The 19,701-nt window shown below is 44.3% G+C and overlaps 1 protein-coding gene and 1 long non-coding RNA gene across 2 annotated transcripts in view; one reads left to right on the top strand and one right to left on the bottom strand.

Moving 5' to 3' along the window:
- Window positions 1-1,389: 1,389 nt before the first annotated feature.
- The window catches only part of WDFY2 (WD repeat and FYVE domain containing 2), a 68,336-nt gene continuing 50,024 nt past the window's right edge, over window positions 1,390-19,701 (top strand). Inside the window, exon 1 of the mRNA XM_056327585.1 lies at window positions 1,390-1,651. Within this exon, the coding sequence (XP_056183560.1) occupies window positions 1,515-1,651 (137 nt within the window). The 5' untranslated portion in view covers window positions 1,390-1,514. The remainder of the gene's footprint in view (window positions 1,652-19,701) is intronic.
- LOC130144227 (uncharacterized) overlaps window positions 7,479-19,701 on the bottom strand; it is a 38,913-nt gene continuing 26,690 nt past the window's right edge. Inside the window, exons 2-3 of the long non-coding RNA XR_008820057.1 lie at window positions 8,351-8,496; window positions 7,479-7,875 (exon numbers count right to left, since the gene is read on the bottom strand). This is a non-coding gene — a long non-coding RNA (uncharacterized LOC130144227). The remainder of the gene's footprint in view (window positions 7,876-8,350; window positions 8,497-19,701) is intronic.

The following is a 19,701-nucleotide window of genomic DNA, read 5'->3' as shown; positions in this document are numbered from 1 at the left end:
AGATATTATCTAGTGCAATCACATATCCTCTGGGAAATACTTTGAGACTGCAGATTCATGTCCTATAAGCCATTTTACAGCCACTAGCTGTTTCTGTCTGGACCTTACCCTCCACAGGATGCTCTGACGATTGAGCAGAGTATAGCTTAAATGTTGTGCTGTTCTCCTGCAGATACTGCCTGTTTGTTTAGTGTATCAGAGATGACTAAACATTGTGAAAATTTAGTTTCTGCCCCCAAAAATTTACTATATTTTTCCTCTGTTGCCTATTAGTACATAGGCAACATCACCAACCAACTGGGCAAGGAGGGCCTGTTCTGTTGCTGACGCTGTTGTATGTTACTCCCAGAGGAAAAAAGAAACTCCTGATCTCCAAGTTTTTCATATCTGATTTTTTTCATGAAGAACTGCTACTCATTGGCTTAGTGTGGGTAAATTTAAAGTTACAACTGAAGTAACGCTTCCCAATCGGCTGACTAGTTCTGTGATGCAGGATTACAGTTTCAGACACCGAGCATGATTTTCCAGAATCTTTTTGAGACAGATTATGAAAGTTTGGCGTATACCTCCTGGAGGTGCTTTTCACAGGCGTTAGCACAGAGCTTTGGCCAAGTGATTTGATCTGCTTGGATCTCGATGAATCCATCGGGAAAGGCAGGTGAGCAGTAGCATCTTGCGGAAAACGAGCTGCTGGAAGCCTGCTGCCTTCCCCTCAGGAACAAGCTCTCCAGGCGTGAATCCCTGTGGCCAGTCCCCACCAGCCCAGCTGCCCCCGTGCTTTATTTCACCCATATTCCACACTGAATACTGAAATTCACGTAGAAATCGTTATGTAAACGTTGTGTAATGCAGAAAATACTAGAGAGATGTGAATACAACAAGGTCCTGCTGTCCGATGTAGCAGCAGAAATCTCGTCTTTACCTCACCTGCTGACCTCCAGCCCCAAGGTAAACGCAGAAAGGAAAAAGTAATGTAAACACAGGGAAGCAGCCGCCCCCTTTCATCTCTACTCCCTTTTCTTTCGCAAAAGGGTTCACCGCAGCGTGACGACGGGGCGGCAGCAAAGCAGCCTAACCGTGCCGACCGAGCAGCCCCAGGCGTTTGTCAGGAGAGGGACAGGATTACCTAGCTGCCCCTAAGAAGCACCAGCGCTCGGCCCGGGCAGCCCACGCCCCCGGGACGGCGGCTATTGAAGCAGACGTGCGTTTAAAACGCTGCCTGCCCGGCGGGTTTCCCCTCACGAAGGCGCAGCGCAGCAGCCCCGCACCGCGAGATGGCGGCGGGCGGCCGCCATTTTCCCCGCCTCAGACCACCGCGCCCCGCCCCGCCCGGCCCGGCCCAGCCCGGCTCGGGGGCGGTGCCGCCGCCGCCGCGTTGGTTCCTGCTTCCCAGCGAGCCCGCGGCGGCGCCGGGCTCCGGCAAGTCCCTCCTCCGCCTCGGCAGTGCGGGCCGCCTCCCCCGGCCGCAGCCTCCCCTGGCCGCAGCGGTGGAGCCCGGCGGCCCCACGGCGCCCATGGCGGCGGAGCCGCAGCCCAAGGCGCTGACCCGCAAGCCCCTCCTGCTCAACAAGGTGGAGGGCTCGCAGGAGGTGGTGAACATGGCAGCGATAGTGCCCAAGGAGGATGGAGTCATCAGCGTCTCCGAGGACAGGTACCGGGGAGCGGGCGTCCACGGGACCCGCCGGGGCCGTGGCGGTTGTCCGTCACCTCCCACCATCGCTCCTCCGTGGCGGTCGACCACCGCTGTCACCGACAGGTGATGGTGGGAGGTGACAGGTCCCGCGGTGGTGGTCCACCACGGTCACCGGCGAGTGGCAGTGCTGACAGACCGCCACCGATGTGACTGTGGACGCCCCGGCTGGAGTCTCGGGCGGCGCCAGGGTCGCGGCGGCCCCGCACGGGGACATTGCTATAGGCAGCCGCGTCCGGCCCTGGGTGGGAAGGAGCCTGGGGCAGGGGTTTCCAGCCTGGTGTCCATCTCCTCCTCCGCTGCCGTGTGGGTCAGAGCCGGGAGCTGGCGAGGCGCGGCTGGAGCTGGCGGGACGGGAGTGACTCCCCTCAGCGTGGGTACAACGGGGTCTGAGATGGCCTTCATCGCAGGCGGTGCCGGGGAGGCTGTGGAGATCTTTGACCGTGCCTGAGGACGGTGGTGGCATTGGCTACAACAGCAGTTTTGGTTCCCGTTTCCCCTCTCCAGGCGTTTCTCGGTAATTGTTTAAAAACACCGTGTACCGGCGGTACGATCGGGGAGTGGCGTCCCGTGCTGTAAAGCTGCCGAAGAGCAGGATGCGTCCCGGCCGTCAGCTGGGCTGCGCGGGCTCGGAGGCTGCCCAGAGGCAGCTCAGTCTCTGCTGAAAGAGCTCAAACTTCATTCAGCCCTGTGGCCGGAGCTTCAAAACTCTGTGCTGAAGGTGCCTTCCTTTAAAGTAAGAGCTTCTTTTCCTTGCAGAGCCCATAAATAACTGTTTTAAGCAGAGTTTCTTTGTAACTCAGATGCGTGGTGTAACCCGTGTCCCCAGCTTGAAAGACAAACGTTGACCAGTGTGTGAAGATGTTTTGGTTCTCAAGGGTTTTTGGCAGACTGCTTCTCTGGGGTGCCACTTACCCTGTTGAGTGTCTGCTTTTATGTCTCTGCTAGCTTTCCAGAAAAGTGTCAGTATTTCTGTCATCTTGTCTTTGTCCTGCCTGTGAGTTAGTTTTCAGTCAGTTGTCAAATATGAGCAAGTTTAAGATCATTTTTCATCTAAGCTGTGGTCTCCAAGTGACCTCTCGTGCCTCACAACAAGAGTAACTGAGCTACTTAAAATTACACTGTCAAAGGGACTTCAAGCAGAGTATTATATTGCCATGTGCTTGCAATTTTGTCTTCACATTTTTATGTGTTTGTTGTGGAGCTGAATAAAGCTTGAGTGTGTTTTTGCTCATTGTAGGTTGTTAGGCTCACTCAGCCAATTCTTTTTATCTGTAAGAAAGTATTCCTAAAATTAATTTGCTGTGGTATCGTGCTGTCTCTCTCAATCTCTGCCTCTCCCCCCACCTCAGAAAAAAAATAAGTAGCTTCTGCTGGTTTAGCACGTATGAGTTGTCAAGAATATTGATGCTCCAAGTTGATATTTCTATGTAGAAAAAGGGAATTATCAGATAACTTTGTTTCGCTAATAACTGATATGTCGGGTTCAAGAAACAAGTGGTGAAGCAGAAACCAGGGGTTTCACATCAGGAAACTCACTAGTTAGCGAGCGCCACCCTCTCCCTTCCCATCCCAGGGCAAACACCTGGTGTAGCTCAGTTAGGTCCTGCTTGCTGATTAAACTGGGTAAAGAAATCTGCTGATAGATGTCCAGAATTTTGCTGGTGATGCAGAATAGCTCTATGGACAGTAAGTCTGGAGGTTCCCAGGCTATTTTCTGTTTAAAGGCACTAACCAGGTAGTTTGCCTGCTTGTGGGGCTGCTTTGCAGTGTCTTTGAAAAGCTATAAGCTATGATTGTGCCTCTTATTTTTTTTACACATGAAAATGTTGATTGATAGGTCTTTCTTTCATTTTCCACCTGCATGAGCATTTTTATTGTAATTAAAAAGTTCAGAGTCTAAAACTCATTTGGCAGGAACAGCAGGGTGGGAGTTGAACTTGGAGGTCTCCGGGATACCTGGGGTGGAAGCATAGTTTAACAGACATTCAATACGTGCGGCTTATGATTAGGCTTGTGCAGCTCCTTATGGTACCTTTGCCTGTTTGGTCCTGCCTTCTAGTGTTAGTGTTGCGGTGGTTGTTTAACGGCCTTAATGGAATGTGGAGGGCTTGTAGTGATTCCTGGAAACTCTAAAGTTATGGTTATGGAGATGTTATCTGTCTCTCTACTTGTTTGACAAATAAATGAGTTTTGGCCAAGTTTCTCAGCCTGTGATACGTACTGCTCATATGAGAGACATGTTCTGAAACTTTTGCAGAGGACTTCAGCTGAACCAACTTGCCATCTCCAGCACTCTCTTCATGCTGGGGAGGATGAGTCTTCTGGAGATGAAAGGGAGGGAGTTCTCGGCTGGACTGCTGGCTCATGGCTGAATATACCATTGTTGAAGTTGTTAGTAGTTTTAACACGCACAAGAACTAGGTACAGCTTTAAAGGTTTTCTTTAGTGCATGGTGTGGCTCTAAATCCGTCAACCCTTCAAAGCAGGAGCTCGGTGTCTAGTCTTTATTTTGTATGGTACCAGTGGTTTTATCTGGCTTGAAAAGCCACGGAAGTGGTTTCAGCTATAGCTTGCAGACATAGTCATGCATTATATAGCTCTGAATTGTTATATTTGTAGCATATACATGCATATGTTTTTAAGAAATAAAATGAAAACTAAGTAATGATAGAGAGTGTGGTAATTCCTCATAAAGAATGGCATAGAGGGGGAAAGAAGGAGTCTCAGGGGGGCTTTGTATATAAACTAGATTAACCTTGCAGATTATGTAAAGTTTAGATAGAATTTCTTTTCACTGTGCATCACCTGTATGATCTACATATTTTTCTCTTCTGAATCCTAGTCAGTCATGTTAGTTGAACAATGTGCATTTTGTCAAATCTTAGTTGTTTTGTCTGATTCCTTATTAGGGCAAAATAGACTGAGCCTGTTACCTCTTTACAAGTACAGCTGGCGTGCATTGGGAGGGATAAAATGTAATTTTATTTTGTGTTTTTCTTCTAAGGAAAAGGGATGCACCTGTCTAGGCAGGTGAGAGTTAAAGGAGTGGCAACATTTTTTATCCAAGAAGGTATAAATCTGATACAGGAGGGCTACAAGAAAGAAATTATTAGCTTTCATCCATGCTCTTTCACCTGCCAGCAAATGAGTGGAATTAACAGACACATATATCCAAACGTGTGGAGTCTTGAGTGATCTATAGCGTTGAATGCCCTAGGTGCTACACATGAAGCTAAAGTGGGATTTTCCTAATGTGCACAGCTGGCTCTAAGCTGTCATCAGCTTCCTGTGTGCTAAAAGCATGTGCTACCATTTCAAAATTGCTGAGCATCCTTGTCTTCTGTTGCCTTTAGAGGGAGATGTGGGTGTTGGGCATGTCTGAAAAGTAGGTCAGTGGCATGTCAAGTTCAGACATATCTAACTTCATGCTCCAGAGAAGGTTTAGTGTCGTTAATCTTACCTGAGCACAGGGATACGGTGGGAGAAGTGCCCTGACTCACTCAGCTTTTAGCGCAAGCAGTTCTGCTTGGTGTTGGCACACTTCTGTGTTTCCCAGGAGTCTGCCAGTGATGTGAGTGCTAATGCAGCTGGGTGTCTGATGTGCTGATCATGTATCGCTGTGCAAGACTGGCAGGAGGGGGCTAGGTGTCATCATGGTAAACCTGCACTTCACCACTAGCCATCTTTTTTTTCACTAGCTATGTTGTAGGTGAGGAAATCTTGGACATGTGCTGGTGTAGGCAGCTGTCCTGGTAATTATGAATTCCAGTCTGTGCCCTCTTTTGGGTGAGAGTTCTGTGCTCACTTCCATGCTACAGACCTTGGAAATGTAGGTGTTGGTGTTGCAGTCAAGAACTCTGTTGTCCTTAAAGTACTCACAGGAAAGAGGTAAAAGCTTTCATAATCAACTGAAAATTGTCAAGATCCATTCTTTTTTAAAACAGGCATTCTAGTCCTCTAGGCAGTGACAAAACCTAGAAGAAAAATATTTATGCCATAGGGTGGGGTTTTGTATTGTTGTGTTTTTTTAAATAGGGGAACAGAGGCCTTTGGCTTCTCCACTACCTTGTATCACCTTACTTCATCTTGAACTGAAACGTCTCAGTTTCTTTGTATGGATCACTATATAAACAGTGAGCCCAGACTGTCATGTACATTCATATTAGTGTCTTCATCTCACATAGGGAAAACTGCAGAGCTTGTATTGCTAGGTTTGGTTTACAGTTTGAGGTTTTTAAATGTAGATGTGCACTTAAGCTGTGGTCCAAGGCTTGTCTTCTGGGTATGCTAAGTAGTAGGTTCTTTAGGGCGTACGAAAAAATGTACGACTGTCTTGTGTAGATGAGATCTTGACTTTGGTAAACTAATGGTGAGCTAGGAGTGGGAATCCACATATGTGACAAGAAATGTCAGAGTTGTCTTTGGCGTCCTGCTGACATGCCTTCTAGCATGGAGAAGTATGATCTTTCCACCCCTAAACATCAAAAGCAATCTTTTTGCTCCTTATGGTTTTCTTGTCCAGATCCAGAACATAAAACATACATCATTATAGTTCATCCCTGTGCAATAGCTATAGTGGAAAGGTAGGATTCTTCACTCAGTGTTGCAACCAGGCAGCGTGCGAGGAACCGCAGACCCTTGGTAAACTCTCTGTGTTTCCTTTCTCCTGTGGTGGGGTGGTAGAAAGTGATTGATTTGCCCAGCAGTATGGTTGCAATCCAGGTCTGCAGTTCTCATCTAAGCACAGGGATATGTTGCTGACGGCCACTCTGCCTTGTGTGTGGCTGTTGGTTTGCAGCAGAAATGCAGGTGGTTTGAGAACAGATTTTGATGCTATCCATTTATATATATAATTCTAAACCTGTAGGTTTCACACCCAGGTTATTGCAGCGTGAGCAGTAGTTTAAGCAGTCAGGTGTGGATGCGCTTCACAGGTGTACAAAGACTTATTCCTGCCTGGAAGTTCTTTAAATTCTGGTAAAAACATCAGTCACTGATAAGAGTTTCTTCATTTCCTTTCAACAATTTTAACAGCGCAAAGGTTCGTAAGAGACATAGTGCTGTAGATACAACTTGTTTGCTCTGAATTTTTTTAAACTAATTGGATGTGTTGCAACTGGATGACTATGTTTGGAATAAAGCTCAGGGCGGAGGTTAGTGCTGGCTGTTCAAGTGAAAGAAGTGGATGCTGGCAAGAGGTTTAAGGACAGACAGGAGGTCCAAAGCTCTTGGAATAAGAAACTGTTGCAAATGTTGAAAAGTAACTGTTCCTGATTTGACTAACATGTATCCTGTTGAGATGCCAAAATTCTGGGACTAGCACTTAAAAACATTTTGCTGAGTGTTTGTTGGGGTTGATTAACTTGTGGGAGACCTTGCAATGTATTATTTTTTTTTAGCCTTCTGTGGTGCTTTGCCACCAGCAGGTGACTTGAAGTTTGCCAGAGCTTGTATATCCCTTCCCTTAAGATGCTCTCCCCTGAGTACTTAATGTCAGGTAAAGGTTTAAAGCACAAGCATTTAGTCTTGTCTTTCTGATTCGAGCTATCCTGCAACTGCTAGCTCATGTAGGTCAGTGCACAGATTGATGCAACTCCTGCAGTTGTATTAAGTTCATGTCTTAACTGCAATGTGGCAGCTGCAATAATGTGGTATGACGTGGCTTGGACCGTGACTTGTGCAGACCCAGTTTCAGCAGTGCAGTTACTGCTGCAGGCATCAAAATAGAGTGGAACATGAGGCACTTAAGCATTTAGTCAGAAATGCAGTGGTTTTTACTCACCTCTCTGTTTTAGAGATCATTCTTTATATAAAAGGTGTAGATGCATGTATCTTATCTTACAAGCTTTATTTGGAATAAGAAGAGCTATGTAATACACCTTCCATTTGCCTTATGGTAGCCTCTCTGCCAGCTGCTGAACAATGCTCTTGAGTTGCAGCAAGTTTTGGGGTGGTGCATCTGTCTCCCATATTAACCAGTTCTTGTTTTTCTTCTTGTCTTCCCTGACCCTGTCTTAATTTCACTGGCATCTGTTTACACAGAGACTGGATCTCTCATCAGCGTGTCTCATGTCTGTCAGGCTTGGTGACCTTCCTCTGCAGTCTCTCCAGTTCTGGAGCTGAACAAGCTCCTTGCTGAGAGGGGACTGCACAATGACACCTCTGTGTGTGCCCTGCAGCCCCTGGAAGAAAAGCAAATGCCTATTATGGAGTATGTGCAGTGCAAAGCAGGCATATAACTGAAAACGTGCTGTTGTGGGAAACTTGCTGGTTTTTCTCCTCAAGTTGAAGATGGCTAGAAGCGGCAGTAATGCTGCAGCATTAAAAAGCTGCAATACAACTTAATGTAACTAAATTATTTTATTTATTTAATGTATATGTCAAAACCGATTCAGTTTCATTTAAAAGAAAGGGGTTGCAACAATTTTGAAGCTACCAGGCAGGCTCAGTAAGGCTGGCCTTTCACTGAAGGTCCCTTAGCGGACTGAAGGTCTCTAACAGCGTAGAATCATAGAATCATTTAGATTTGAAAAGACTTTTGAGATCATCAGGTCCAAACGTTAACCCAGGACTGCCAGATCCATCATGAAACCATGTCTCTAAGCACTGCATCTATATGTTTTTTTTAACACCTCCAGAAATGGTGATTCCACCTACCTTATAGGATTTTGATTGCTGAGGCAAACTTTTTTTCTTTCCCTCTCTTCAGCTGCACTGGTTCCTGCATGGCATCTGCTGACGGTGATCTGTGCACAGGTTTCCCAGTAAGATCTTTCAGCTGTGTGATAACACAGGAAAGAGCACTGCTCAAAAGTAGCACAAGTTTTGTAGAATGTTGTTTGTAACAGTCTTAAGAGGTCAGAATACAGTTGGCAGTTCAAAGAACAAGGGAGAAGGAGACAATAGCAGGCTGTAATGCAGACACGTGTGTGCTCCTGTGCTCAGCTCTAAAAGCTTTGTAAATGATGCACAATGCCCTAAGGAGAACAACTGGCTTTTGCACAAGTATCTTCTGTGCATCACTTGTGTTCTGTGTCCCATAACCTCTCAGATGTTGGAAGACCATTTGAATAAAAGCAACTCAGAAGCCATGTTTAATTGCCTTGAATATGGTGCTTTTGTCATTCACCTGTCAAATACAAGTGGTTTTATGTTGAACTCTGCCAGTATCTGCCCGTATTTGCCCAGGGATTTGATGGGCATTACAGTAGTCCTTAGCATAGTCTGTTGCAAAGACAAGAGCAAGAAAAACCATAGTGGTTTTCCTTCTGCATATGGTGTGAGGAAGTGATGGATGCAGCCGTGGCTCTGCAGGATGTGGCAGGCTGCGATAGGGCACCATGGGAGGGGATGGGAGCCATGGCCATGGGGTGCTGAGAATAGCCACACACAGCAGGACACATCCTGTTCAGCAGAGCCTTGTCCTGCATGGGTCATGTTAGGAAAGAGAAAATAAAAACTTCCTTCTTTATGCTTTCATGAGGTGAAGTATGAAATGAAGTAAATGGGAAAACTTTAAAACAAACATCCGCACAGGAACAGCAAGTACCCCAGCAAGCAGGTTGGGTGAGTGGCTGGAGCAAGCCCGGAGAAGGAAAAGGACAATTTCATAAAAGGAGAAGCAGGAGAGGACAAGTTTACCAGGCAGCCCTCCAGGGAAGGAGCTCTACATAATCACAAACCCATATGCATCTCTCGGGGTTCTTTATATGTCACAGTCTGTGTGCCTGATGGCTTGAAACTGCACATAAATAATGGTCAAAATGATATTTGGCTATCAGAAAGCAGGTCATATATTTTGCAAATTAGACTGTGCTGAAATTTTAGATGGACAAAATGCAGCCTTCATCCTCATGAGTGGGAGAACAGTTGTGAAGGCTGGGTTAAAAAAAAAGTGGTGTTTTAATTTTTCTCTTATCCAGGCTGCAGGAAAAAGCATTGTGTAACTAACCTTGGCCAGACTTTGAGCATATGGGCTTTGCTTATCGTACCATGTGCATTCACCACTTAATTTAAGATTTTTCAGGGAACTCTTAAGGTTTTGAGCACTGAATCAAAGGCGATGCCAAAGCACAGTTCTGGGTAGAAAAGCACTGCTGTTCTGCTGCCAAGTTTACCAAGAAGTTTGATCTAATGTTGTCTTTTATTCTTCACATCCTGTACCATTCCCTCTTAGTGTGAGGTAAAAGATCGATGTTCTTAGCAGGTTTTTGAAATAATGGTAGCGATTGATCAGCCCCAGAAGGCAATGCTTTTGACCTTTACAAGTCTGTAATCACGGTTTCCTTAGGAGTTGAGTCCCATGGAGACAAATCTGGGAAAAGGCTGTCCTAATGTGAATTGGCTTATTTTGCCACCAGATTGAATTATCTTGATTAGAATTATCTGGATTCAGGTGATAGAGCAAATATAGTGCCCTGTTTTGAACAGATATGGAGAGAAGATCCTTGACTATGTTTACAACATGACAGATAATGAGATTTTGCACCTCCAGCAGTGAATGCAAATTTGATAAATTTACCCTCAGATTCAAATTCACTTATAATAGCAAATAAAGGCTTAATTGTATTCTTAAGCAAGTGCTGCATCTACCTTGTGGAGTAATTTAGGGTCTTAAAGTAAACAGGTTTGCTTTTTTTAGAAGTTGCTGTAAGTCTAATAATGAGTTGGTACTAAAGCTTTTACTTTAGTTTAAAAGGTAATACGGTACAGCAAAAAATTGCGTTTATGCAAGCTAAGGTATGGTAGAAGAAGGGACATGAGAGAGAGTTATAGTGTTGATTTAGAGCAGTGGTACTTCTCCTCCTGGTACAATCGTTTCAAGATTTAGATAGAGCCTGTTGGTACCTATATGACTTCCACACTATTTAGCTTATCTGTGGCTTGGAATAAAAAACAGACAGTGACTGAAAGAGGAAATTCAGTAGGTTTACTGTGATGCAAGATAAGATGAAGCAGGAGAGCACTGAAAATTAGTCTGTTCTGATGCTTTCCTTCTTGTTGCTGTTTAGCCTTTCTGAAGCAGTACAGCAAAGCTTATCTTATAGATGTCTCCTCAGATTTGGATGCTTCTCTGAGAACATCTACACTGGGGTTTCTTTCCTTGCAGATGTCAGCTGACAACTGCAAGGTCAAGTGTTGAACCCTATTCTCCAAGGTATTTGTTTATATGCATGTTTCTAGGCCAGTTTATTACACAAAGATCCAGAAGGGTTTGCCTTTTCATTTAATACAATTGTCCCTTATCTCAGAAAACCATGTAATGTAATCACTTTTAAGAGACAGGTCCTCATTATTTTGCTTCCTTTATGTTTGTTGGACACTTCAGGTGTCTGTGCTGTGGAACTGGAAACAATGGCTTGCATTTTATTTGTAACTAGCTTGCACTCATTTGGCTTATGTGCCGATTTATCCTTTACATATTTTCTTCTTGATCCTCAGTGTTATTAAGCTGTATCTTCTCGTTCCCCTACTCTACTCCTGTTCAATCCTGAGAAATTCTGTTCCCCCTCTGAGCTCTGTGTTTTGCCAGAGCAGCTGTGGGCTATGGAGTCATCCAAGGAGTGGTTCAAATTGGCATTGTGAAGGCCTCCTGTTTTGCAGCACCATGTGCATGGGATAGAATGAATGTAGATTTCCAAGGAGATGCTTTCTGCTTTGATGGTAAGGACATAGCCTGTGGTCCAGCCTAGGTCCCACTGCATGCAGGGATGACCTAAGGCAGCTGCAGTGTTCTGGTGCCAGGGCAGATCCTCTACATGGTGTCTTGGCTGGACTTATGAATCATGCCTTTGTCACTGGCCATTTCGGCAACTCCACCAGCAATAAGCTGTTGTCAAAGGCTGATTGCACTTGGGTAGTTACTGGAAGTCCAATAGCAAAGCTCATGCCTGTGCTGTTCTCCAATGTCAGGCACACAGCTCTTGTGCCTGCTCTTGTCCTGTTGGTCCCATTGCCTCAAACTCGTGAGGCAGCAGCCTTCGTGTAGCCTGCTTTCTGCCAGCCAGAAGCTTGAGAGCAGATGAAAGGGCTTTCGCTGAAAAGCCCTGCATTTGCCTTCTAGACATGAATGATCTCTATGCTTTTAATATGCCATGGTAACAGTTTACACACACAGACAGGAGCAGACACTGATAAAAAACAGAGATTAAAGTAGGGCAGTGCAGTAGTACTAACATGGGGAAGAGAAGATGCAAGCTGGCTCAACATTTATTGTGATGAGGGAGGAAAGTGAGAAGGTAACGTACCTGCCAAGTCAAAATCAACACCTTTGGTCTTTTTGTACCCTAGGCCTGGACTAAAGTTATTCAATTACTGCAATTAAGAAGTTGATACTTCTTGCTGCAGTGAAATGATGCATTTTATTGTCTTCTGCTGAGCCCTTTTTTATGTCCCATTCAGTCAGAATAACTGTAATTAAGTTCCAAAAGTGCCTGTCAGGTCTACCAGAGCCTTACCTCGACTGTTTTGTGTGCTGCTTTGGCAGCAGAGGCTTTTAGTGCTGTTTGACAAGCAAAAGCCTGTCTAATATTACCTCATGTTTTCTACGTTGTATTGCATCTGATGTCAAGAGTAATAGAAGTTCCTGAGACTACAATAGCTGCCATTGCTGGCTAAGAGTGGATGTATGCTGGATTTCTTCAGGCAGGGGAAGCAGCTAGCTTAAGTGTATCGGCTGCAATGGGTGGTAGACCACTGTGCTTGACACTGCGTAATGTAGCTGGGGCTGGTCATACAACATATAGGCACTACTCCATTTCTGAAGAGGAGTGCAGTCTCCTCCCTTCAGGAAATGAATCAGACTTCGTAATCAAAACTCTTCTTGCTAACCTCTGCAACTGCCAGTAAATGAATGGGAATAGAGGAATCCATCATTGTGCTTTCAAAATATGAACTGGTAAATGATCTTGCTGGACGTCCAGCAGGGACATCAGCTCAGAGCCATACAAACACTGAATTTCCAGGTTCACATTCTGATACCTGTTGTTGCTAGGGTTTTTTTTGTAGCCTAAAAGCAAAAGCACATAAAATTCTGGAAAGCTTGCTGCGGTGCTTGGAGTCCCATGGCAGCCTGGGCTGCAAAGCACTGGCAGATGAGGAGCCCTATTGAGTGTGACAGGCTGTTGTAGAGACATGCTCTCAGCCTTGCTGCAGGCAGGGTTTCTGTGGGCTGCACAGCTGTGGACTTTGCTCTGGAGGACGTTTGGGACCTCTGTTGTTTGAAATCTCACCTTCCCTTTTGTGTGCTCTTTATGGCTGCTAGTATGGTTTGGAGCACATGACCAGCGGGAAGGTAGGAAATCCTACAGTAGCTTGTACCACTAATTCAGTTCCAAAGTGGTGGTTTTGGAGCAGAAGACTAAAAGCAAAGGTAGGGATTTTTGTTAAACAAGAAATGCTATAAATGCTGGTGGTCATGGTCATTAAGTTTCTAGCAGTTAACTTTTCCTCAGGTACTGTGGCTAACCCATGTTAGATACTAGAGGAAGGTAGCAGGGAAAGGGAGTTATGAATGTACTGATTGTGTTAAAAAAATTTGCATGCTGTAGTACCTGAATATGCATGAACTTTATCTCAATTCTAAAAGCTTCTCTGTGATTTAGGGTCCCTTTACTCCTTCTTTCTCTCCTCCCCAGTAAGTTCTTTGGTAGGTAAGAGATAAGGTTGGTGAGGATTTCCTTAATAAATTTTCATTGACAAGAAACCAAGTGAAGAAGTCTCCATCCCCAACTAGTGTCATCCATAGCATCTGTTTGGTCACAGCTTATATTTATCCTCCTAAAAACATGCTAACTTAAAAACTTTTTTGAGGAATCAGGAATTAACATTGTTGTCTGCTTTTTGCAAGGTGTCAACAGGTCCGAATAAATGGCCCAAGGACTGAAAATGTTGAGGTCACCACCAGGAAGCCTGGGTAAACCTAACAAACAGCTTGGTCTGCTTCGGTCGGTGTCTCCTGTACTTTTTTCCTTTGCTCTAAAACTGAGCTTGTGTGCATGTGCACTTTTTGACATGAACAGACATTTTTACATGGATTGGAGCCAGATTCTTCTAGAAACAGGTGTAATTGGTATTCAGCTCTTCATCACAAAACCTGGACTGTTCACTATGTAGGCAAGTGTTTTGTATACAAAGTGGTATGGGAGAAGTTGATAACCATTTTGAAAAATTTTGGATGCGGAAAAAGCAAATGACATGGGTAATTGCTTAGTGATCTGTGTTTGAGCGTTTTGCATGTGGATTAAAAAGTGCAGATGGTGGTTTCAAAAAGTGGTGTGTGTGCATGTATTGACACACCAGGCCCAATGGTATTTTTCCAGAAATAAAGGATACTGCCTGTGTTTTGCAGGCAGGCTCCTAATTTGCAAGCCAGCCATTGTGATAGTCTGAAGCATTATCCTGGCGAATGGTCATCTTTTTGTTTTGAGCTTGATTTCCCTTTATTGCTGTGTGTGATGACTCTAAGCCAGAAATTGCTGTTTAGTCAGTTATTGGCCAATGCCTTTACACTGGCCTCAGACTAATAAAGATGAAGGAGAGAAAGTGGGAAAATATTGACCACCTTGAGATATTACGGCAGTTTACAATGTAGCAAGAAAGGGGAGCTCTTGTGAGCAGACAGCAAACCCATTGCTGTTCTGATTTTCCATTTCTTCTAAAGAAGCTCAGTATTGCAGAGGGTGGTGTATGTAAGGCAGACTTCACTGGGATCAATATTGTTTCCTCTTTTCTATGACTGCATGAACCAGCTGAGAGAAACTGGCAGCTGAGCCCAGGGCCAGTTGCTATAATGACTGTATTTCTAACAAATTAAATAGCATGAGGGTATGTTTTCAAGCACAGAGACCTGGCTGGCTGTACTGTATGTGTGTTTGTACCAGGCATTGTTCTTGCCATGAGCCAATTCACACAGCATCAAACAGTCCCCAGACACAGTTTGGGAGTCACTTGGACCAGGGACCGTTCCCAGTACACAGCCTGGATGCAGCTGCTGGTTCCTATGACACGTGGCCTTGCTGCCAGATACTGGCCCCAGGCTCATGTCATTTACTAATCTTGGTGTGTTTCACATCTCCTGGGCACCCAGATCATATGGCTGTCCCTGCTGGTGGGGTGGCAGATTGCCTACGGGAAAATTGGTTCTGTGATTTTTGAAAAGCCTCACCAAATAGGCAACAAACTAAGCTGCTGGTTTAAACAAGACACATCCCTTAAAACTGGTCTGCCTGTAAACATTTCTACTGGTTTAAGATCTGTAACAACGGGTTTTAAAAGCCTGAATTTGAGACCAAAAATAGTTTGAGATTCTTAAGACTAACTTCAACCAGATGTCTGGGGGAGGACAGGTCTCCTGGGGCTGCAACACTGAGCAGAAGTGTGCATGCTGCCAAATTCCTGTGTGCGACATTGGCTAGCAACCCAGGCTGCAGCCAGGGCTGGAACCCAGCTGGAGCACTGAGGTGGCACTTATGGCCTCTGTGGCCAAGTCCTCCAGTCAGACCCCTGTGTTCACTTGCTGCACCACCAGAGGCCCAAACACTGGACCTGTAACCTGTGTGAGTACATCTCACATGCCTCAACAGTCGTCAAGACCGTTTGTCTCCATGAGCCTTTGCTTCTGACACCCAGGGAAGTATCTTTGACTGATTTGAGCAGAGTATTGCTTCATTATGTCCTGTAGGTTTGGGAGACAGGACTTGAATGCTTCTTTACATGCCTCCATCCTGGGGTGGCATCCCCTTACAGCGGACTTGGTGTCATTGCAGCCACACTGGTACAGCTCTGTGGGCTGCCAGTAGAAGAGCCCAGGCTTCGGTTCTGAGAAGCATGACAGTACCTCCACTTTTCAGGTCAAGTCAAAGCTTTGGTCCTGTATTTTTGAAGTCATAGAACAGTGCTAAGCTGTAGTAATGATCAGTTTTGAAATATAAGCTACTAAACACTACCCCTTTGAAGCATGTATACAATTGGGTGTTATGTGCTGAAGAGGGAATTCTTCATCGGGATGATCCAAATGTAGAGCAAAGCTTGGAGAAGATCAGGAAGTCCAGAGACCCTATACAGAGAGGCTTTAAGCTTTTAATCTTTGAAAAGACCTTTGGTTGTAAAAATGACATTTCTGCTCCTTTCAGGCCCTAAAATACTTGAAATAAGTTAGGCACACAGTTACCACAGACCTTACTGCAAGCATTGTTTTCCACCCATACATCTTTTCTTGTAACCAAGGCTTCCATAAGATCTTTGGTGTTGCTGTCAAATAACTACAGAAAACTCTAACATAATATGTAGGTTGTATGAAAACTTCAAGGTGGACAGAAGATAAGAAACTTTCATTTCCTAGTAAAGTTGGTGATGCCACAAAGGAACCAAGAAGAGGAAGCGTGCTACTTCAGTAGCTTGTGAACTTCTCTACCTGAGAAAAGCACAGGAAACTTCAGGTACAAAAATTAATCTTCAAAGCACATTTGCAATAGAAAGCACTGTACAATTAGAGATGTTTGTTCTGTAACTATTGCGTAGATCTTTCTGCCTTGTCCAGTTTGCCTGCCACTGATAATGTAATAGAAGTTACACATGTCATTGGGGCAAAGGCTTGTGGAGAGAAAGTCTCTCTTCTGTAGTCTTACATAGCTTATTTTTGTACAAACTGTTCCCATTTGGGTATATGGATGAGGATTCACACTATTTATTTCAGTCTTCTCCCCCCACCCCCCCTTCTCCCGTCCTCTTTACTAGCTGATGTGCCTCCTGTTGGGAAGAAGTAGGAATTCACTTTCGCTTTAATATATGAACAAACACTAAAATTATCATGGTTGGTTTCATCTTGCTCTAGTGTCTTTTCAAAGTTTTGCTGATGACCTCATTGTGAGCAGCATCAGAGGAGTGCTTCAGAACTGCAGCTGATACTTGCATTACTGGAGGAGTGCATCTACAGCTGCAGTGGTAGGCAGGAGGATGACGGGTGTCCCTTAGCTGTCACTGCCACAGGAATTGCGATGGGGCAGCAGTAGAGTCAGAAAATAACATGCTGGATGTAGCATCATTCTTTGGACACTCTTTGACATGGTGCTGCCCCGTGGCAGTTGCATTCTCCTGTTGCTCCTGAGCCTGGCCCAAGCTGCGAAGCTGGGTTTCGTGTCTTGGAGCCAGGCTTTCCTGTGGCAAGTAGTGTTGGGCTTTCCTCATCTTTCATGGCACATTATTGTTCCCTCCTGGATTGTGAGGGAATTTAGATATATTCGAGTTTGGGTTTCTTGTGTGGAGTATCTTGTTGTAGGAGCCTTTTTTTTGTTTATTCCCTTTACTATGGAAGCTTCTTGTTTAGTTTTGAATACCACTTTAACTGTTCTCAGGTTGGTTGGTCTGAAATTGTTCTCTGGTACAGTTCCAATACTGAGGAAATTGTGTCAGATTATTTTAGCTCAGCTTTTAGCCCAGATGTTTATAAGATTATGATTGCCTTTTTAAAGTCCAAGATCAGAGGATCAAGAAAGCAACAAAATTTCCTTAGAATTGTATGACCCTTGAATACCCAGAACATAAGGGTTTTAAAGCAGTCTTTAGTATTTTTCTATAAAATCTGCTGCTTTTGCTGTACCACGAGATTGCATTTTCTTACTCTGGAAACCAACAGAAATTTTTCTTGGCCTCCATTGCATAAAAACTTGTGGAAAAAAACAATTTTAACCAGATACTAAGAAAGAAGCAGATTTGGAATCAAATAAAATTAAATTATGAATAGCTATCAATTATGCAGAAGTAACATTAAAAACAAACAGAACAAGATGTCTAACTTGGCTCTCCTTCCTCCTACGTAACTGAATTGATATTGTTTCTGGAAATCACAGATTGGAGTGACACTGGTGTTGCCAGTGTCACATTTGGCAATGTGTTATGGTTATGTATTATCTGAAAAAATTAGGCAATTGGGGGGAAATATGTCAGCTGCTGAAGCTGAAAGTTGAAATGGACAGCTCATTTGTAGAGGGAAAGACTGGGAAGAATGTGTGATTATCATCCTGCCTTGCAGAGAAGTTTAATTCTTGTTCAATTGGTGTGTATCCAGGCTTGATGCTCTGTAAAAACTTAACTGTTACATCTTTGGTAAGTTTGTATAGTGGTGAGTTGCTGTTGTAAGAACTTAGCAGGTACAGGTGGCTTCTGAATCTCATGGGGAGAAAATGGCCAGGCTAATGTCCATCCTACCAGGGGACTTAATTAAACAAACAGTTGATGCTATCTTCTTCCCACCAGACTAATGTTTCAGATGAGTTTCTGGGGAGGGTGGGGTCTGTCCCCACATGCTGAGGAGTTCATGTAGCTTGCCTTGTCCTCCTAGTTGAGTCCTTTTGCAGCTAAGCTGTTATGGGGTAAAAACGGGTGTCATGAAACAAGAGTTTGGGATGCAGGCGCTTCCATAGTCCATGATAGGATTGCAGGAGACTGTCAGGGACTGAGGCAGGTACAGGATTTCACACATCTTTTGGGCATTTTGTGTTGATTGGCTTGAATTGCCATGTTTAATGAGAGTCCCATTTTTCAGCACCTGCCTTGTTAATGGGAGCAGTACTTCCAGACCTGTGCGCTTACCTTAGATCTACTGGCATTTGGTGTCACTGTCCTTAAGTTCTCCTTTGGAGCTGGGTCGTGGTGCTGCTTTGTCTACCTGTCCAGGATTGATTTAGAAGCATCTCAAACACATAGCTTTTATTTTTGACTAATATTCATATTTTGTAAATATTTCCTGAACAGGACCAAGTTTGATTCTGTGTGTTTAGTCAAAAGCTAAGCTGCTTTGAACAGAAAAGATGTTTTATTCTTGAGACCCGGTAGTAACTTGACTCAAGTAGGGGGAAAAAAAATGAGAGTAGGAATTTAGGATTATGTAGTTGGGAAAAGACCACTTGAAATTGAATTCAGATAGTCTGTGTTGGTCATGACTTCCTTTTTCAAACTATTGTTTTCCTCTATGCTTAGTTTGCAATGATAGATAATGAACATCTGTTTGTCTTAAATGCCAAAAAAACAAACAAAACAAAAAAAATCTGGTGTCTCTTAAGAGAGAAAACTGATACAGCCTAGTGGATTTAGTGTCCTAAGTGGCAGAGCAAGAACTTTGTATCTGTGAGGTACTGAGACAAATGCAAATGCACTGTCTGGAGAAGCCTTAATGTGGGAAATACTTTCCGCGTTACATATTTGGAGGCTGCATGCAGGGAAATGCTTAGCTGTTGAGTGCAGCTGGAAGAGTTTGCATTACCGTGTCTGTCACCAGCAGGCTGCTTCATAAATGCAAAATGTGGAGCTGGACTTCTCCCTTCCTTTTGGTAACCTCATGCACAAAGCTGCTTTGATACAAGAGGAACTGGGGTGCAGGAAGGGTCTTGAGGTTTGAAAGGCTTGTCTTCAGCCTGTTGCCTCCGGTTGGATAGATCTGTTATTACCAAAACACAACGCTGTTTCAGTTTTCTTGTCTGGCTGTTACTGAACCAGATGCTTGCTGCCATCCTTACTGCAGGCTTGGTGTTGGTTGTACATTATAACCTGTTCCCTGCTGCTTATTCTTCCCATTCATGTTTTATCTCTCACAGCTCCTCTCAACTGACTCTCTCCTTTCCTCACCTTCCTGTTTATTAATTATTTCAGTGACCTCCTCTTATCAATTTGGAATTCAAAAAAGGCAGGCTGTCTCCTTCGTGCTTGAACTCAGAGCAGCTGCACATCCTTGCTAATGCTGAATGCAGTTAAATACCAATATCCAGCAGTCATCTGAGTTGAAAGTGAAATGGGGCAGCTTGGATTGGGAAAAACACTGGCACCGGAGATCTGGTTAAAAGCACCTTGTGTGTTGGTGAGGTGAAAGGTGTTTGGTGTGTTTAGCTGTTTTTGTCTGCCAGATGTTGCCTTCTGAAAACGTTAAGTAGCTGCTGTATCCTTCTGTGTTCCAGTAGCAGTCCATAGTAATTCCCAGTTTATTACTGGATTTTTTTTTTTTAACCTGTTTAAGT

Source organism: Falco biarmicus, chromosome 2, assembly GCF_023638135.1.
Source record: "Falco biarmicus isolate bFalBia1 chromosome 2, bFalBia1.pri, whole genome shotgun sequence".
NCBI lineage: Eukaryota > Metazoa > Chordata > Aves > Falconiformes > Falconidae > Falco > Falco biarmicus.
Note: the sequence above shows the minus strand (reverse complement) of the source record. Positions and strands in the feature narration are given on the sequence as shown.